At 38.3% G+C, this 13,200-nt stretch overlaps 2 protein-coding genes across 3 annotated transcripts in view; one reads left to right on the top strand and one right to left on the bottom strand.

Annotated features, from left to right (window-relative positions):
* Positions 1-7,512: 7,512 nt before the first annotated feature.
* On the bottom strand, positions 7,513-12,044 carry Ddx1 (ATP-dependent RNA helicase Ddx1). Of its 2 annotated transcripts, none has more exons than XM_022817804.2 (3): positions 11,911-12,044; positions 9,074-11,084; positions 7,513-7,846 (listed from the first exon to the last, which is right to left on the bottom strand). In XM_022817804.2, exons 2-3 carry the CDS (start codon positions 11,060-11,062, stop codon positions 7,652-7,654), a joined length of 2,184 nt encoding a protein of 727 aa, XP_022673539.1. In that variant the 5' UTR covers positions 11,063-11,084; positions 11,911-12,044; the 3' UTR covers positions 7,513-7,651. The 2 variants fall into 2 exon arrangements, with proteins under 2 accessions (XP_022673539.1, XP_022673538.1); XM_022817803.2 differs by having other exon boundaries at positions 11,824-11,984.
* Positions 12,045-12,246: 202 nt separating this feature from the next.
* ND-B15 (NADH dehydrogenase (ubiquinone) B15 subunit) overlaps positions 12,247-13,200 on the top strand; it is a 2,239-nt gene continuing 1,285 nt past the window's right edge. Inside the window, exon 1 of the mRNA XM_022800734.2 lies at positions 12,247-12,505. Within this exon, the coding sequence (XP_022656469.1) occupies positions 12,355-12,505 (151 nt within the window). The 5' untranslated portion in view covers positions 12,247-12,354. The remainder of the gene's footprint in view (positions 12,506-13,200) is intronic.

Below are 13,200 nucleotides of genomic sequence, written 5' to 3'. Positions count from 1 at the left end.
GCGAACTTGATTACGCCCTTAACTGTATGCAAACCGATATTTTCTAACCCTTTCTAGGACCAAATTTGTTAACGGTTACTTGAGGAAAATCTTATTTATTCCGGAGAAAGCCGCGTTTTTTTTACAGCTTCTTATACATTAATTATTAATCGACATGACAAAAGACTCATCTTCAACGGGTGAGTGCTACACTTCGAACTATCGGAGGATCTATTTCGCCGATCGGCCTACCTATTATCACCAATCGTGTTCAAGCAGACGATATTTCCCGTATTCCCAAATGACCTAGAATTGCTAAATGTAATACGTTGATATGCGCCAGGTGTTTACCATGCCCTTTTGCCTGATAGGAACCAAGCCTATTTGCAGGCTCTTATTGACGAAGCTATGGTAGAATTCCCCCACTGAGTTAAACAACTTTCATTTAACCTAATTTATCAACGGCCTTAGTATGGCCAGAACGCACAAGTCCGCTTATCACTGAATTTAACCAAAAATGATTACTAAGCGGAATTGTTGTCGGATATATCCTCTAGAAGCATGGAGTTGGCTTCATGCTATCTCTACAATTTCTGCTGGCAGTTATCGCTATGGCATATGCATACCTATTAGTGTGAACCTGCAATTAGGCTTCTACGACGCGCCACAAACCTGCCAATTTCGCCCGGTAGTTGATATTCGTAGTCACTGTGATCTCTCGTATCGCTCGAGCACGATCGCTTTTGTTCGCTTTCAGTGCCTATCGATGTCCTTATAAAGGCATTCAGGTCTCGCGCACCTACGACTCAATTCGCTTGCATCTTCGTGGAGACGGAATGTCTTTAACGGAGTGACGTTTGTGCTGAACCGAGGACAAATGATTATTGGTATTATGGTCAAATGATATTTCAATTATAAAACCTCTCAGTCAAGCGATATGTATGAACAAAATAGGAACAAAAGATGAGCAGAAGTTTCCTTTTTAGAATCAAAGTTTATGCAGTCATCCATGTTTTTGTCATTGTTTGAGCATACTTTTAGAAGCTCATGTAACTAGCATCACCTTCGCATTAGGCTTTACAAATTATTTTCACGGGCTACATGGTGATAAACAGCCTTTGCCCGCTGTGGAGTAAATATATAGACAAAACAGCAAACCAATACAATGGCTTTAGACTTGTTACCTACAGGTCACAGTACCTCTTCAGGAGAACAATTTTGACAAGCGTACTCCCACTGAGACTGTGGTTCGTCACCTACATAGCCTTGAAGGTATGTACCTACAAAGATACATCTGTATTAAAATTATCTCTAACACCACACACGCAATATCTAAATCTCAGCTCCAGGAACAAAAATATCGTTCGAGTAAAAATTCAGTCAGGGACCTGTAGTTACAAGGCATCACATGCTGTCATTTGTCATTGCCCTCATACAGTCCTGATCCGGTGGCGTAGTCAAGGGCGATTGGCCATTTTCCAACGGGGCGGGACCTAGCGCGAGGGGCGGAGCGATCCTGCGGGTTTGGCGTATCTCTTCAAGAGAAATAACCTAACCTGGTATAGCTTTAAAAGAACGTTGAGACCAAATAGTTGTAAAAGTGACACAGTGAAGTGGCTAGAGCTGCGTAAGTGAATGTAAGTCAGGTGTGAATAGCTGAACCAATGGCTCGAAGGCAACAGGCGTTCTGGAGTTCGTTCCTCATTGATGAAATCCTCAAGAATAGTCAACATCAACAAGAGCAGCAGGAATCCCAACTGAAACAGGAGCAGCAATCAAAACAGCTACAGGTTGAAGGGAACAGTTCGCTTACCCCCGGTAAGTCTCAAGACACCCGCTATTAGTTATCCATTACTAAAAAAATACTTTAGGTGATTTTTTCTGTCAATTATTGTATTTAAAGAAGAATATTATACAAAATTCGCGTTCAATGAAATCAACCGCTTTAGGATCGGATTATGTGTGAACTTCCTATTTACTAGGTGGTAAATTATTAAGTAAGAAGCCTCTTGGCGTTCCATTGGAAATTTGTTCTGGTGCTAAGGTGGTGACAACAGTGATGTCATAGGCCTGTTTCGGGTAAGTCGCGTATTCGAAATCCAGGCAAAATAAATCTCACAAAGATTCTCCTGGTAACGAAGGGTTTCTATTATCTTCATGGTGAAGAGCTATTACGAGGAAGATGCCAGTGATGCCAGGAAGACACACTTGTAGAGGTCGCGTGGTTACAAGGTCGAACGCGGGCCTCACGATCTTCATAGTAGAATCTAAAGAAACGTCAGGGCCGGAAGCTGTTAGATACTCTAAGCCTGTTAAATGTTATTTAAAATTTAACATTGTAACAACTATCGTTAATCTAAAACTATGCTCAGCTGGCAGACCACTTGGCTTTTGAGCAGACACAGTTGTTCATTCCACTGAATGAATTACATACATTAATTTGTAATAACTTCTTTTATTAACGAACCAATCAGTCTATACGCTGCCACAGAGAAACCTACCCAAACGGATTTTCAGGAAGCTATAACGCAAACTATGACTGTGCAACCATTAAATTTGCCGAGGCGTCGAATACGGCTTGCAAATTGTAAGAGAAAACTCAGTTTTGAATTAAACTAAATCTTAGATGTTCTTCTTTGTTTAGTTGTAATGTTATGAACGTTTAAAGCCATAAAAGTTTAATGAATAAATAGCCTTATATGTATATATATATAGATGACAACTCGTTATGGAACATTCAAGACAGGGTTTGCGGATCTGAGGTGGCGATAACCTTGCCTTTGGGAAGTTCCGCCAAAGAAAGTCTGGAACTTCGGTTACCAATGTCGCGACTATGAATCGGGCGCTAGCATTCAATGCCTAAAGGTCTCATAATGAGAGCGTTCATTAAAATATAATGGAAGGTTTCTCCCATTATGCTTTAATATAACCACATTCCATTTCAGAACAGTTCGGAATAAAAAGATTAAATAAACATAACGGCTGTTCTCTAATATTTCTTTATTTTGATAAGCTGTTAGCCCTGGTAATTATCGTAAGCTTTCATAATCATCGCTATTCTATCACATGAAGATTGCTATTAATCTGTTTTTCGTATATGGGTTATTTTAGCTAATCGACATTAAATGGGCTTGCGCCACAATATCACAATCCTTTGTTTGGTTACGGTAAAAAATGTAGAGTAGGAAAATTGTAAGCTAGCAGTTCAAATTTGAAAATAAATAAATAATTGGCCTAGAATGATAATTATTTGCTATGTGTTATTTGTCACACACTTTTTTTAGCGTTCCGGCAGTTTGCAGTGGAAAGTCACATATCACGTCCCCATATATAATTATTTATCTATGGTTTTTCCACGGAGATTGATAATGGCATGTGTTTGCCCATTTTTTTAGACATGGAAAGTTCATGAATCCCACGGACTCAGATCGGGAGAAGAAGGGAAACAAACATTAAATATTCCTTTACTCAATCCAGGAACTAATTTAGGTATGGAAGTGAGTCTGTTGTTGTCGTCAAGTGACCACACTGTATTTGACCGATTGCCATACCAACGGTCCATAAGTCTCACGAGTAACTCAACATAGGCAGCTGCATTCCTTGTGTAATTTTTAGCGAATATCATATGGTAGTAGGTGTCCATACCTTACGGCCGAGCGCATTCAGCATGGCCATTGAACTTGATTCCTCTCCAGGGCGGCGTCATTTTTTAACCTAATCCTTCTCCGGCAGGCGGTAGAGATTAAAGCATGCCTCGACTATGACAACCTTCAAGCGTGTTTGTTAATTAAAATTTCGCAAATTGTGCGTCGAATATATCACAGGCAATTTTAATTAGCTGGGGGTCAATTTGCGGGAGACCATTTTTATTCAATTTCCACTTTTTTTTGCAGTATGTTAGCATTTATTTATTTGCAACAACTGTTAGTTTTGGCCGATAGAGCCCTTAGACTATAAGCTTTGCTTTCATAAAAAGCTTCCTTTATTGTGGCAACGCATTTTTGCTTTTTGGGTCCCGACATCTAGTAGTTTCCTCGCGGGCCTTCAACACTCCAATTTTTATTCTTGAAACGCTTTTGCTATTCACGTACTTCCTTTTACTTAGGGCCTCCTTACTTAATGCCTACACCAATCTTCGATAAGTTTCCGCAGATCTGTGACTTCTGAAAAACAAAAGCTTATCCACCGCATGTTGACCTTCGAGGGTAAAACGTGTCTTCCCTGAAGTCCTTTCCCCTAAAGAAAACTCAACCAGTTTTCTCTCATAGGCATAACTATAATAATATAGTATTTACCAGCCAAATTCCGTCTGCTACTAATTCGCAGTTCAAAAGCTATTCGGTTCCAAAGTCCGTCGGCTTCTCTTGTAACAGTGTGATAAATACGTGCAAATAGGATAGAAAGGCGATTTTGAGCAGAAGAAAGCTATGGTCTCAAACGAAAATCAAGCGACAATTTGAAGTTCAATTATTATAATGCTTCTCTCAGGTCAGAAAAAATATCGTTCTAAAACGTTCGCAACAAAACAGTGCCCTTAATAATAAAGCAAGTATTGAGTAACCTTTGGAATTGTTGATACTCGTCCGTTTTTGGTGCTAGAACTACTTTTGTAATACATTTTGTAAAAAAAAACAACAAAATTCGCACATTGTCTAGAATATGATATCTACTGTTTCGAGTATCACGTCCGGTATCGCTATCAGGCATTCTAGACCTAGATCACAACATGTCTCTAATATTAGCAGACATGTATGTTATTGACTAACCTATCACAGATTTGCAATACTATTTTGTCCATGCATTACTGATCGCTAGTGCTACGATACTGCAGCACAAAAAATCTATCATACAACATATTAAACAAACATAAATTTCTGTCTTAATGAGATAAAACACAAATAGATAAATAGTACAAACAAAAATTAAAATAGAATCCTTCAACTTTGGAATATTTAGAAGAATATTTAAAGATTTCTGAACAATGTGATAACTGTTTTTTCTCGCAAAGCCTGTGTAATAGAAATTGTTATATATTTAATCGCCCACTAATATAAAAATTATAGAAACGCCCCATTTCGGCAGAACAGAAACAAGCATGTAGAAACTATTGAACAGGAGTTCCAAATCTATCAGTCGGTCCAACCAGCTGAAGCAGCAAGAAGGGGCATTTGAAACGATAATACGTTCACTCGGATGATGCTTAAACGATTCCAAAGTGAATGCATTACGCGTTTATATTGCTCCTAATATCTTTGGTATATGCAGGTTATTCTCTTCAAGTTAGTTTTATGCTACACTTTTATGAGGTTTAAAAATTATTTCTAAAGATAGTGGGTTCTATATAGCCACTTTTTTTGGCCATCATGTAGAGCACAGTATTCTTGACAAGTTAATAGTAATTTGACATCATCACACATTTCATCGAAACAATTAAGATTCCTACACAAATACAATGTATTGAGCAAAAAAAACTCCTTTCGTATTAATATAAAATATTTAGAGTTTAATGAATTTGATACCGCGAACATTGAAATTATATTTCGCTGTGATTCAATAGTGTCTTTGCTTTAGACTTTTTGCCACGGTTTTCGACTTTGTTTTAATCCCAGTTTACAGACAAGACTGCGACGAATAATAGTAGTAAATATACGTACTAAAAGGCTATGTATAATTTCGAGCCGTCGATTTAAAGGTTGCTTGAGAGGCGACTTGGTCTAGGGTCTTTAAGCTTAACGGCTCTTTGAGTTCTTGAGCTGAAAGTACCTGTGGCTTTGAGGCCGCAAATAATGCCTCTGCAGCCTCTTCGGATAAATCCCCAAAGCTTCTAATTTGTGCCTTCTGTTTCCATCTTCAATATAAAGAACAACACATTTCTCTATGGGAATATTAAGTGTAACCTTGACATAAATGATAAGAATTGCTTAAAACATCTTTGCGTTAATTCTACAAGTATCTTCGTCACGCTTCGTCTGTGAAAAACATTTTGATATTGTTTGCACAGAGTTTGAAGTTTACATCGGCGATAGCTTGCGTATGGAATTTATATGACAAAGAAACGCCAAAAAATCAAGTAGGATTCCCCTAGAGCACTTGAACGTGGTCCTTCCTTCTTCTAGCTACGAATCGTTCACGTTAGCGTGACACATCCTGTCTTGCAGAATAGCTTCTATTCGCTTACCTAGTTTCTACCGTGCTTCATTTTGCAGTATTACGTATACGAATTTTAAAGGTTTAAAGAAATTTGAAGGTCAAGTAAAATGTGAGCAGGTAACGTTAATAAATCCACTTTCACTAACACATGTTCTTATTTTTATTGGTAATTTTCAGAACGTTTGTTTTTTTGCTTTGTTTTTTAATCTTTTTATATATTCATATCCCAGCCAAATTTATCCAATAATAATTATCACAATAATAATCGAAGTCCTGGTGATTCTACAAGATCTACATACTAGCCGATACTACACGACATCCGTGCATCCCTCAAACTAAATGAAACAGGAATCAATTTTATTTTCTCTTTAAGTTAGACCTCGCGTTTTCCTTAAGAATAGGAAAACAGCATTTGAAGCCGTTAATTCTAAACGAATGTAATACGTCTGGATACGCATGGCTTCATAAAAGTGAGGAAAAGCTGAACTTCTTTGATAACCCTTGATACAATGATGGCGTATCACAGTATTAGGACGAAGCTATGACAGTACAGATGATACTCCAAGCAGTTCGTGAACTATGATTTAGACCCTTGTTAAAACACTTGAACCACACTGGAAATTATCGAAAAGATATCTCTGTTGTACATATATATTCTATTTAGACGGCTTTGCTGGGAAACGCTTCGATTTTTTTATTTACTAGCCACTGTAAAAATTCGCAGAATTCGACTTGATAAACAAAGCATTAGAATTACTCTATGACAAAAGTCACTGTCCAAACATTTCCAACTAGTATTGAGTAGTGTTTATAGCGCAGAGCAATTTGTTTAAAGAACCTGCTTCTATGACTAACTATGCAAAACGTTGATCTGTGGTTAGCTAAAAGGTTAGCTTATATTAGTTCAAATAATGATGCTAAATGCCTCATAAAAGATTATATTGGCACAAAACGTTACAGTTACGTAAACTGACTTCAACATCATAATTCTAGTTAGTTCACTGGTTACAAAATAATCTTAAACCCGTTTCATGGCATGGTTTATGTGATAGTTTTTTTCTGTAACAGCTGAAACCTGTTAACATCATTGTCCCTGCACTGGGGTTACTAGTTCTCTCGATGAACTATCTTCAATTTTGCTCCATGATTCACGAAACCATTTAATAGAGCGGACTGCATGCGTAAACAGCCCCAAGTAACTACTTGTTTACGTGAATGACATCAATGTAAAAACTCCGCAACGAAATGGAGCTTTGCACGATATTGCAACTGCATTGATTGGAATGGACCTCGGACCAGATTAACCAAATAACCACCTTACTTCACCACCAACGTCCAATAGCTTACTTACGAAGAGTACTTTACTTCAAGGACAAATTCATGTAATGCATACTACATTAATTTCATTTATTATTGTATATACACAATGTGGAATAGCATTAAATATTAGTAAGAATAGTATTATCCGTTACAAACATATGTGCGAGTAGCGTAGCAACATACGTCATAAAGAATTGCTTGTTTAGGCTTGAACATTATGGAAGAGACTTAAGTAGCCGAGCTGAGCCTGTTTTTCAAGTTCAGCAAGATCGGCAACAGTTGGTGCCATCTGTTGAACGTGATTCGCGTACAGTGAGCATGATGTGGTCTTTCGCTTAGCACCGTACGTAACCTTGCCATCGAATTCGTCAGCCGGAACATCCAATTCTTTGTCCACCTATAATTACGCATAAGCGAAAATGGATCGTGTATTAGTTCGTCGTTATTACTATAGAGTTGAATATAATCTTTCTGTTTAGAATTTATACTAAAAAAGAAATGAAATTACTAACAGTTGACTTAAGTTACTGTTTAAATAATCGACTTTATCGTAGCACTCATATTTATTTGTTAAGTGTATTGGTTATTGCGATTTCATGATCGGTGTTCACACGATTCTTGAGCTCGCATGTTCAAATAACTAGATATAAATGAATTAACGACATTCTAATGTTAAACGACAAAACAAAATAGCATTTCAATATGAATTACAGGGAAAAGTCTTAGATGGTATATATATGAGCAGCCATTAAACGAGAAAAGCCAAAAATGAACCATAATAGCGGGACAGTCAAAGGCACAGTAAAAACATTTTTTTTTCAGTGTAAGCCTATCCAGGATGACTACCAACTGTTTTATCTATTGATCCAAAAAAAGTGAGATTTCGGAATGAAAGCTTAAAAACGTATAATTTGTCGGCAAGCCCAATGTGCATTTACTGATGCATTACCGTTTTCGAGGTCTCGACACAATTCTGTTTGTATGCTTGGCACCCATTTCATTTAAAAAAAGAACCTTTAATTATAAGCAAGGAGTGTTCTCACACTTTTTCTTGAAGTTCATATTTTTCCAATAATTTGTACTCTCTTATTACCTATCACCACTGTTTATCATAATAATCTTGACGTGTATTGACTGCGGGATTTATAATATGACCGAGTAAATACCTCAATTATTTGACCTAAAATTAACTAAAATAAATTATTATTTCATTAGGCCTTACTACGGATTTTTTATTGAGCATCGAAAAAGCAATCGAACGTAACCACAATTATAGTTCTGTTGTGACTAAATTTTAAGACAATCTATAAAGTGAAATGGGTTTTCGAGTTTTTTCCATAAAGAAAAAACTAATTCTTAAAAATGATGCAACTTATAAAAAAAATTAAATGCATCGAAGTTTCCTCACATTTCTCCGTAAGCCTTACCATTTTTAAAAAAAAAATGTAAAATCCTGATCCTAAAATCATTCCGTACATTTAAATGGGAATGAACTCACGATGGATATATCGACTCACTTTATTTTTGTATAAACTATCAAAATATTGTTGTACTGCATATCAATAAATAAATGTATTTCTCGTATATGGATGCCTACTACCTAGAACTCGTGAGCAATCCTTACCTGCATAATTGTATCTTTGAGATGCTCTTCAATTTCCGCAAGATAGTTCTGTTCATTGTACCATATGCAACATCCGCCCTTGTCCGTTAAGTTTGTGTTATAGCACCCTCTGCCTCGATTAGCACAGTTCGAATGATACCAGACCTTTTCGGGTACAGATGCCACAAGCGAAATGGCTAGACCCATTCGGTCCGCCCTACCAACACGACCGATTCGATGAACATAATTTGCCTTATCATCGGGCAATGTAACGTTGATTACGTATGGGACACCTTTAATGTCTATTCCACGAGCGGCCACGTCAGTACAAATGAGGAACCGGACTCGTTTCTGTTTAAATTTTTCGAGATTTGCTGTACGTTCATGCGGTTTGCGATCGCCGTGGAGACAGACGCATGAGAGTTCAGCGTCACATCGAGCATTTGGACCCCCGCCATGCAACTGAAAGTACTGCTCGAGATTATCGCAGTCGAGCTTTGTCCGGCAAAAAATAATGCCTTGATCCATTTTTTGTTTCCGAATGGCTCGAATACAGTATTCGCCCTTGAGAATCTTGATCGCTTCAGAGAGACCTTCCGGGCCAGTTTTAGAGTCGCGGGCGTGTACTCCATCGGTAGTAATGTGTCGACTCAGTGTACGCCACGATTCGTCTTTTTGAGGATTGACAATACACACCACATGATGCACAGTTTCCGGAACGCTGTCTTCACCTTTAAGATCCACCCATGTTGGAAAATGCATAAGCTTGTCCGCTAACTTTTTCACTTCGAACGAGTGAAGCGTTGCCGAACACACGATCATCTGCAATCGTTTGCCGTTAGCGGTGAGTTTGGGAATTCGCTGATGAATTCTTTCAATTAGGTTACCATGACCACCGCTAAGCAAACCATCAGCTTCATCCAGAACTAAAAATTTACATTGGTTAAGTGATAGTTTACCCGAAGAAATAAGGTCTTCAAGTCGACCTGGCGTTCCAACTACGACGTCAACGCCAGCTTTGAGTATATTTAGTTGCTCTTGAGCAGCCCCTCCTCCCGTAATACAGAGACACTTTACCCGAGGCTCATGAAGGTACTTCGAGAAATTTTCAAGACATTTCATTGTTTGATCGGCTAGTTCGCGTGAAGGTTCAAGTATGATAGCTTGTGGAGCATGAGGTTCGTATTTCTGCACGACCGGACCAGATCCAAGAATCGTATTGTTAGTAAAATTAGATGCATTAGCAAATGCTATATAGCTATTTTCAGGCGGGTGTTTGAAGGGTTCCGCTCCAAAATTAAATGACATTTCAGCGTTCTTTAAAACAACCGCAGGGAAAAATGGGACATTGCGAAGCTGTGATCCAATTTCAAACGCTGTACCAAAGTCAACTCCGTTTTTGGACCATTTAATAATGTTGTTATCCAAATCTAGATAACATCCGATTACGTCATGAATGCCGAACGCTTCTCCATAGCTATCAAAGTTCTTATTATAAGATTTCTTGCCTGTTCCTCCAAATCCGTAGCCCTGCTTGTCGGTGCCAAGGTCCAGTTGGGCTGTTTGAGTACTCCAACCCACCCTGCATAATCCCTCGTCAGTTACTTTGGCTTCATAATAATACTTGCCCTTGTCTGACACAGCTTTTGTCGCTCGGCAACCATGCCAACCTTTGGGATCTCTAGCCTGTGCGGTCAGCCCATCGGGACTAACGGCCAACTGCTGTGTTCGATCGTGAAAGCTCAGTTGTAACTTGACATTTCCAGTCGCTGATGAGGTATGGCTTTTTCCTTGAAGATTGTCCTTCATAGTCTCCCAGACGATCTGAACGATGGGTAAAGAGAACGCACCAGTTTTACCTGAGCCTGTTTCAGCTGCCATTAGTACGTCACCCCCACCAAGGATAAGAGGGATGGCTTCGGCCTGAACGTCTGTTGGTAGGTTCCAGTCCAATTCATCGACCGCCCGGGCCACGTCAGGAATGACGCCCATTTCTTCAAAAGCTGTCATATCGCCGGTGTCTTCGCGTCAGCTGCAATACGCAGAAAAATAAATGCATAATGATGCTAATCCCAAATCTTTCATATTAAACAAAATAAAATAACGAAACAAAATGCCACTCATATATTCAAATAATGGCTTCCTTCAAAAGAACGAATTCCAGTGAACTAGATGTTGAAATTCTTCCACATCGAGATGGCACGTCGGTTGACATCAATCTGGGACGCCGTCGATTGAATAAATGGCTACTGCCTTAGTTAACTTGGGTCAACTAAATAAAAAAGGTAATTCTCGTTTTTGTCGGATTAGCAATTTTGTTGTACCAATTAAAGATCTAAATATGTATCACTCTTACATGCTTTCGAGAATCTGGTCAAATCCATTAAAAAACTAGCGCAGCCATTTTTTAATTTCAAAAAGAAAATGCTTCGCAGCACCACAGTTTAGTTTCAAGACTCTCTCCTAGCCAATGGTCAACCTATATTACGATGGTCCTGCATTTCCTTTCCACGCTACTTCAAATGGCTTCTTTTTAGTTACACAAATTGTATAGTATCGCTATTTGAATAATACACAAAGTTCGAAAAGCTAATTGCACTACAAAGACTACATGTTCCAAATTAAATCGTAATGAAACAACAAAGATTCCTGGCACATTTGTCTCTATGACAATAAGTGGCGTTGTTAAGACTAGCAGTTTCTTGAGTAGACACACTAAACATCGACACAACTCAAAAACACTCAATGAGTTAGCTTCATTGGCATCTTGCCTGAAAATTGTAATCCGGCTCCTGTGTACTTGCTACCTCACGCCCTCAAAAACCTAATATACCATTAGCACAGCATCATACGCTTACTGTAAACCGCTGACAAATTATTCCATGTATAGAGAAGTTTTCGAGCGTCTGCGACTAAATGCTCATTTATGTAACAGGAGACATATGTAGTGCCTTCGGTCTCCCGGATGTCACAACGCATAATGATATTGAATATCGAAGTTTTTTCGAACTGAGCTAGGAGAATATTTTCTATGATACTGACAGAATCCTAATTCTTACTGTCAACCAATGTACAGATGATAATTCACTTGAAATGATTGCGGTCGGTAACTAAGAGAATATTTGAGACTCCCTTACTTCCGGGAGCTTTCTGACACTGTCCGACACGTAAATAAACACTTGCACGTCGTCTGCTATTTTATTTGAACTGTATGATCTTCCGACCTGTGTTTTTCGTGTTATCTTTATTCAACTGGGGCTGTATAGTGGTCAAGGAAAGCAGTGACCATCGCCTAGTTCACAATGTCGCATAAAATACCCTCAGAGATCGCTGAACGAAGTGAGCTAAGTATTGATGAAGCGCGGTTGGTTGAGAAGCGGCGCCAGCTCCGACAGCAGCTCCGAAAGGAGTTCATCGCAAAAATCATGGATCCTCACCAGCATGGCGCAGGAGGTAAGTTCGGGCTATCACGAATCACGTAATGGGATTCGAAAAAAAATAAAAAGGATTGCTTTGCTAACTTTTTAAAAACTAATTTTATTATTTGCATAAAGGGCATATTGAAGATAAATAAGAAGCATGTCATATTTACAAAATATATGTATTTCTCTGTAGGAGGATATACGCCGTGTATGTATGCATGTATGAAATACACACATTTTGGAGCTTTAATTTGCTTGGTGTTGAAACAACCACAAAACCGTTTGTTTTTGGAATCTTCGCCCAGTATTTATATCTGAGCATTATTCTGTAAATTGAATGCATTATTTGCTCCCTAATTCATTTGAATAATTAAAAACCAAAAAAAAATTAATGATAAATTTTGATGCCACAAACATTTGAGTTAACACTTTTGCTTAATTATCGAAATCGCTGAGTAAAGCTGTATAAACTTCAGATTCAACACCGCGATGGCTTGGACGATTAAGCTTCTGGTTAAAACGGGCCTAGAATTAAGGCTTGAAGTCCCTACAATGACACATACTACACTACCTGTATGAATAAAAAAAAATTATTTTAGATGCGTGCCTAAGTAAACACATTCACACTGTAGAGTTTATCATCTGTTTAAAACAGCCTTGCGCATTGTCAATAAACAGAAAGAATTATTCGATCGCTCCATGTATTTGCGACCAGCCATATATATA

Source organism: Varroa destructor, unplaced genomic scaffold (assembly GCF_002443255.2).
Source record: "Varroa destructor unplaced genomic scaffold, Vdes_3.0 BEIS01000001.1, whole genome shotgun sequence".
NCBI classification, from domain to species: domain Eukaryota; kingdom Metazoa; phylum Arthropoda; class Arachnida; order Mesostigmata; family Varroidae; genus Varroa; species Varroa destructor.
Note: the sequence above shows the minus strand (reverse complement) of the source record. Positions and strands in the feature narration are given on the sequence as shown.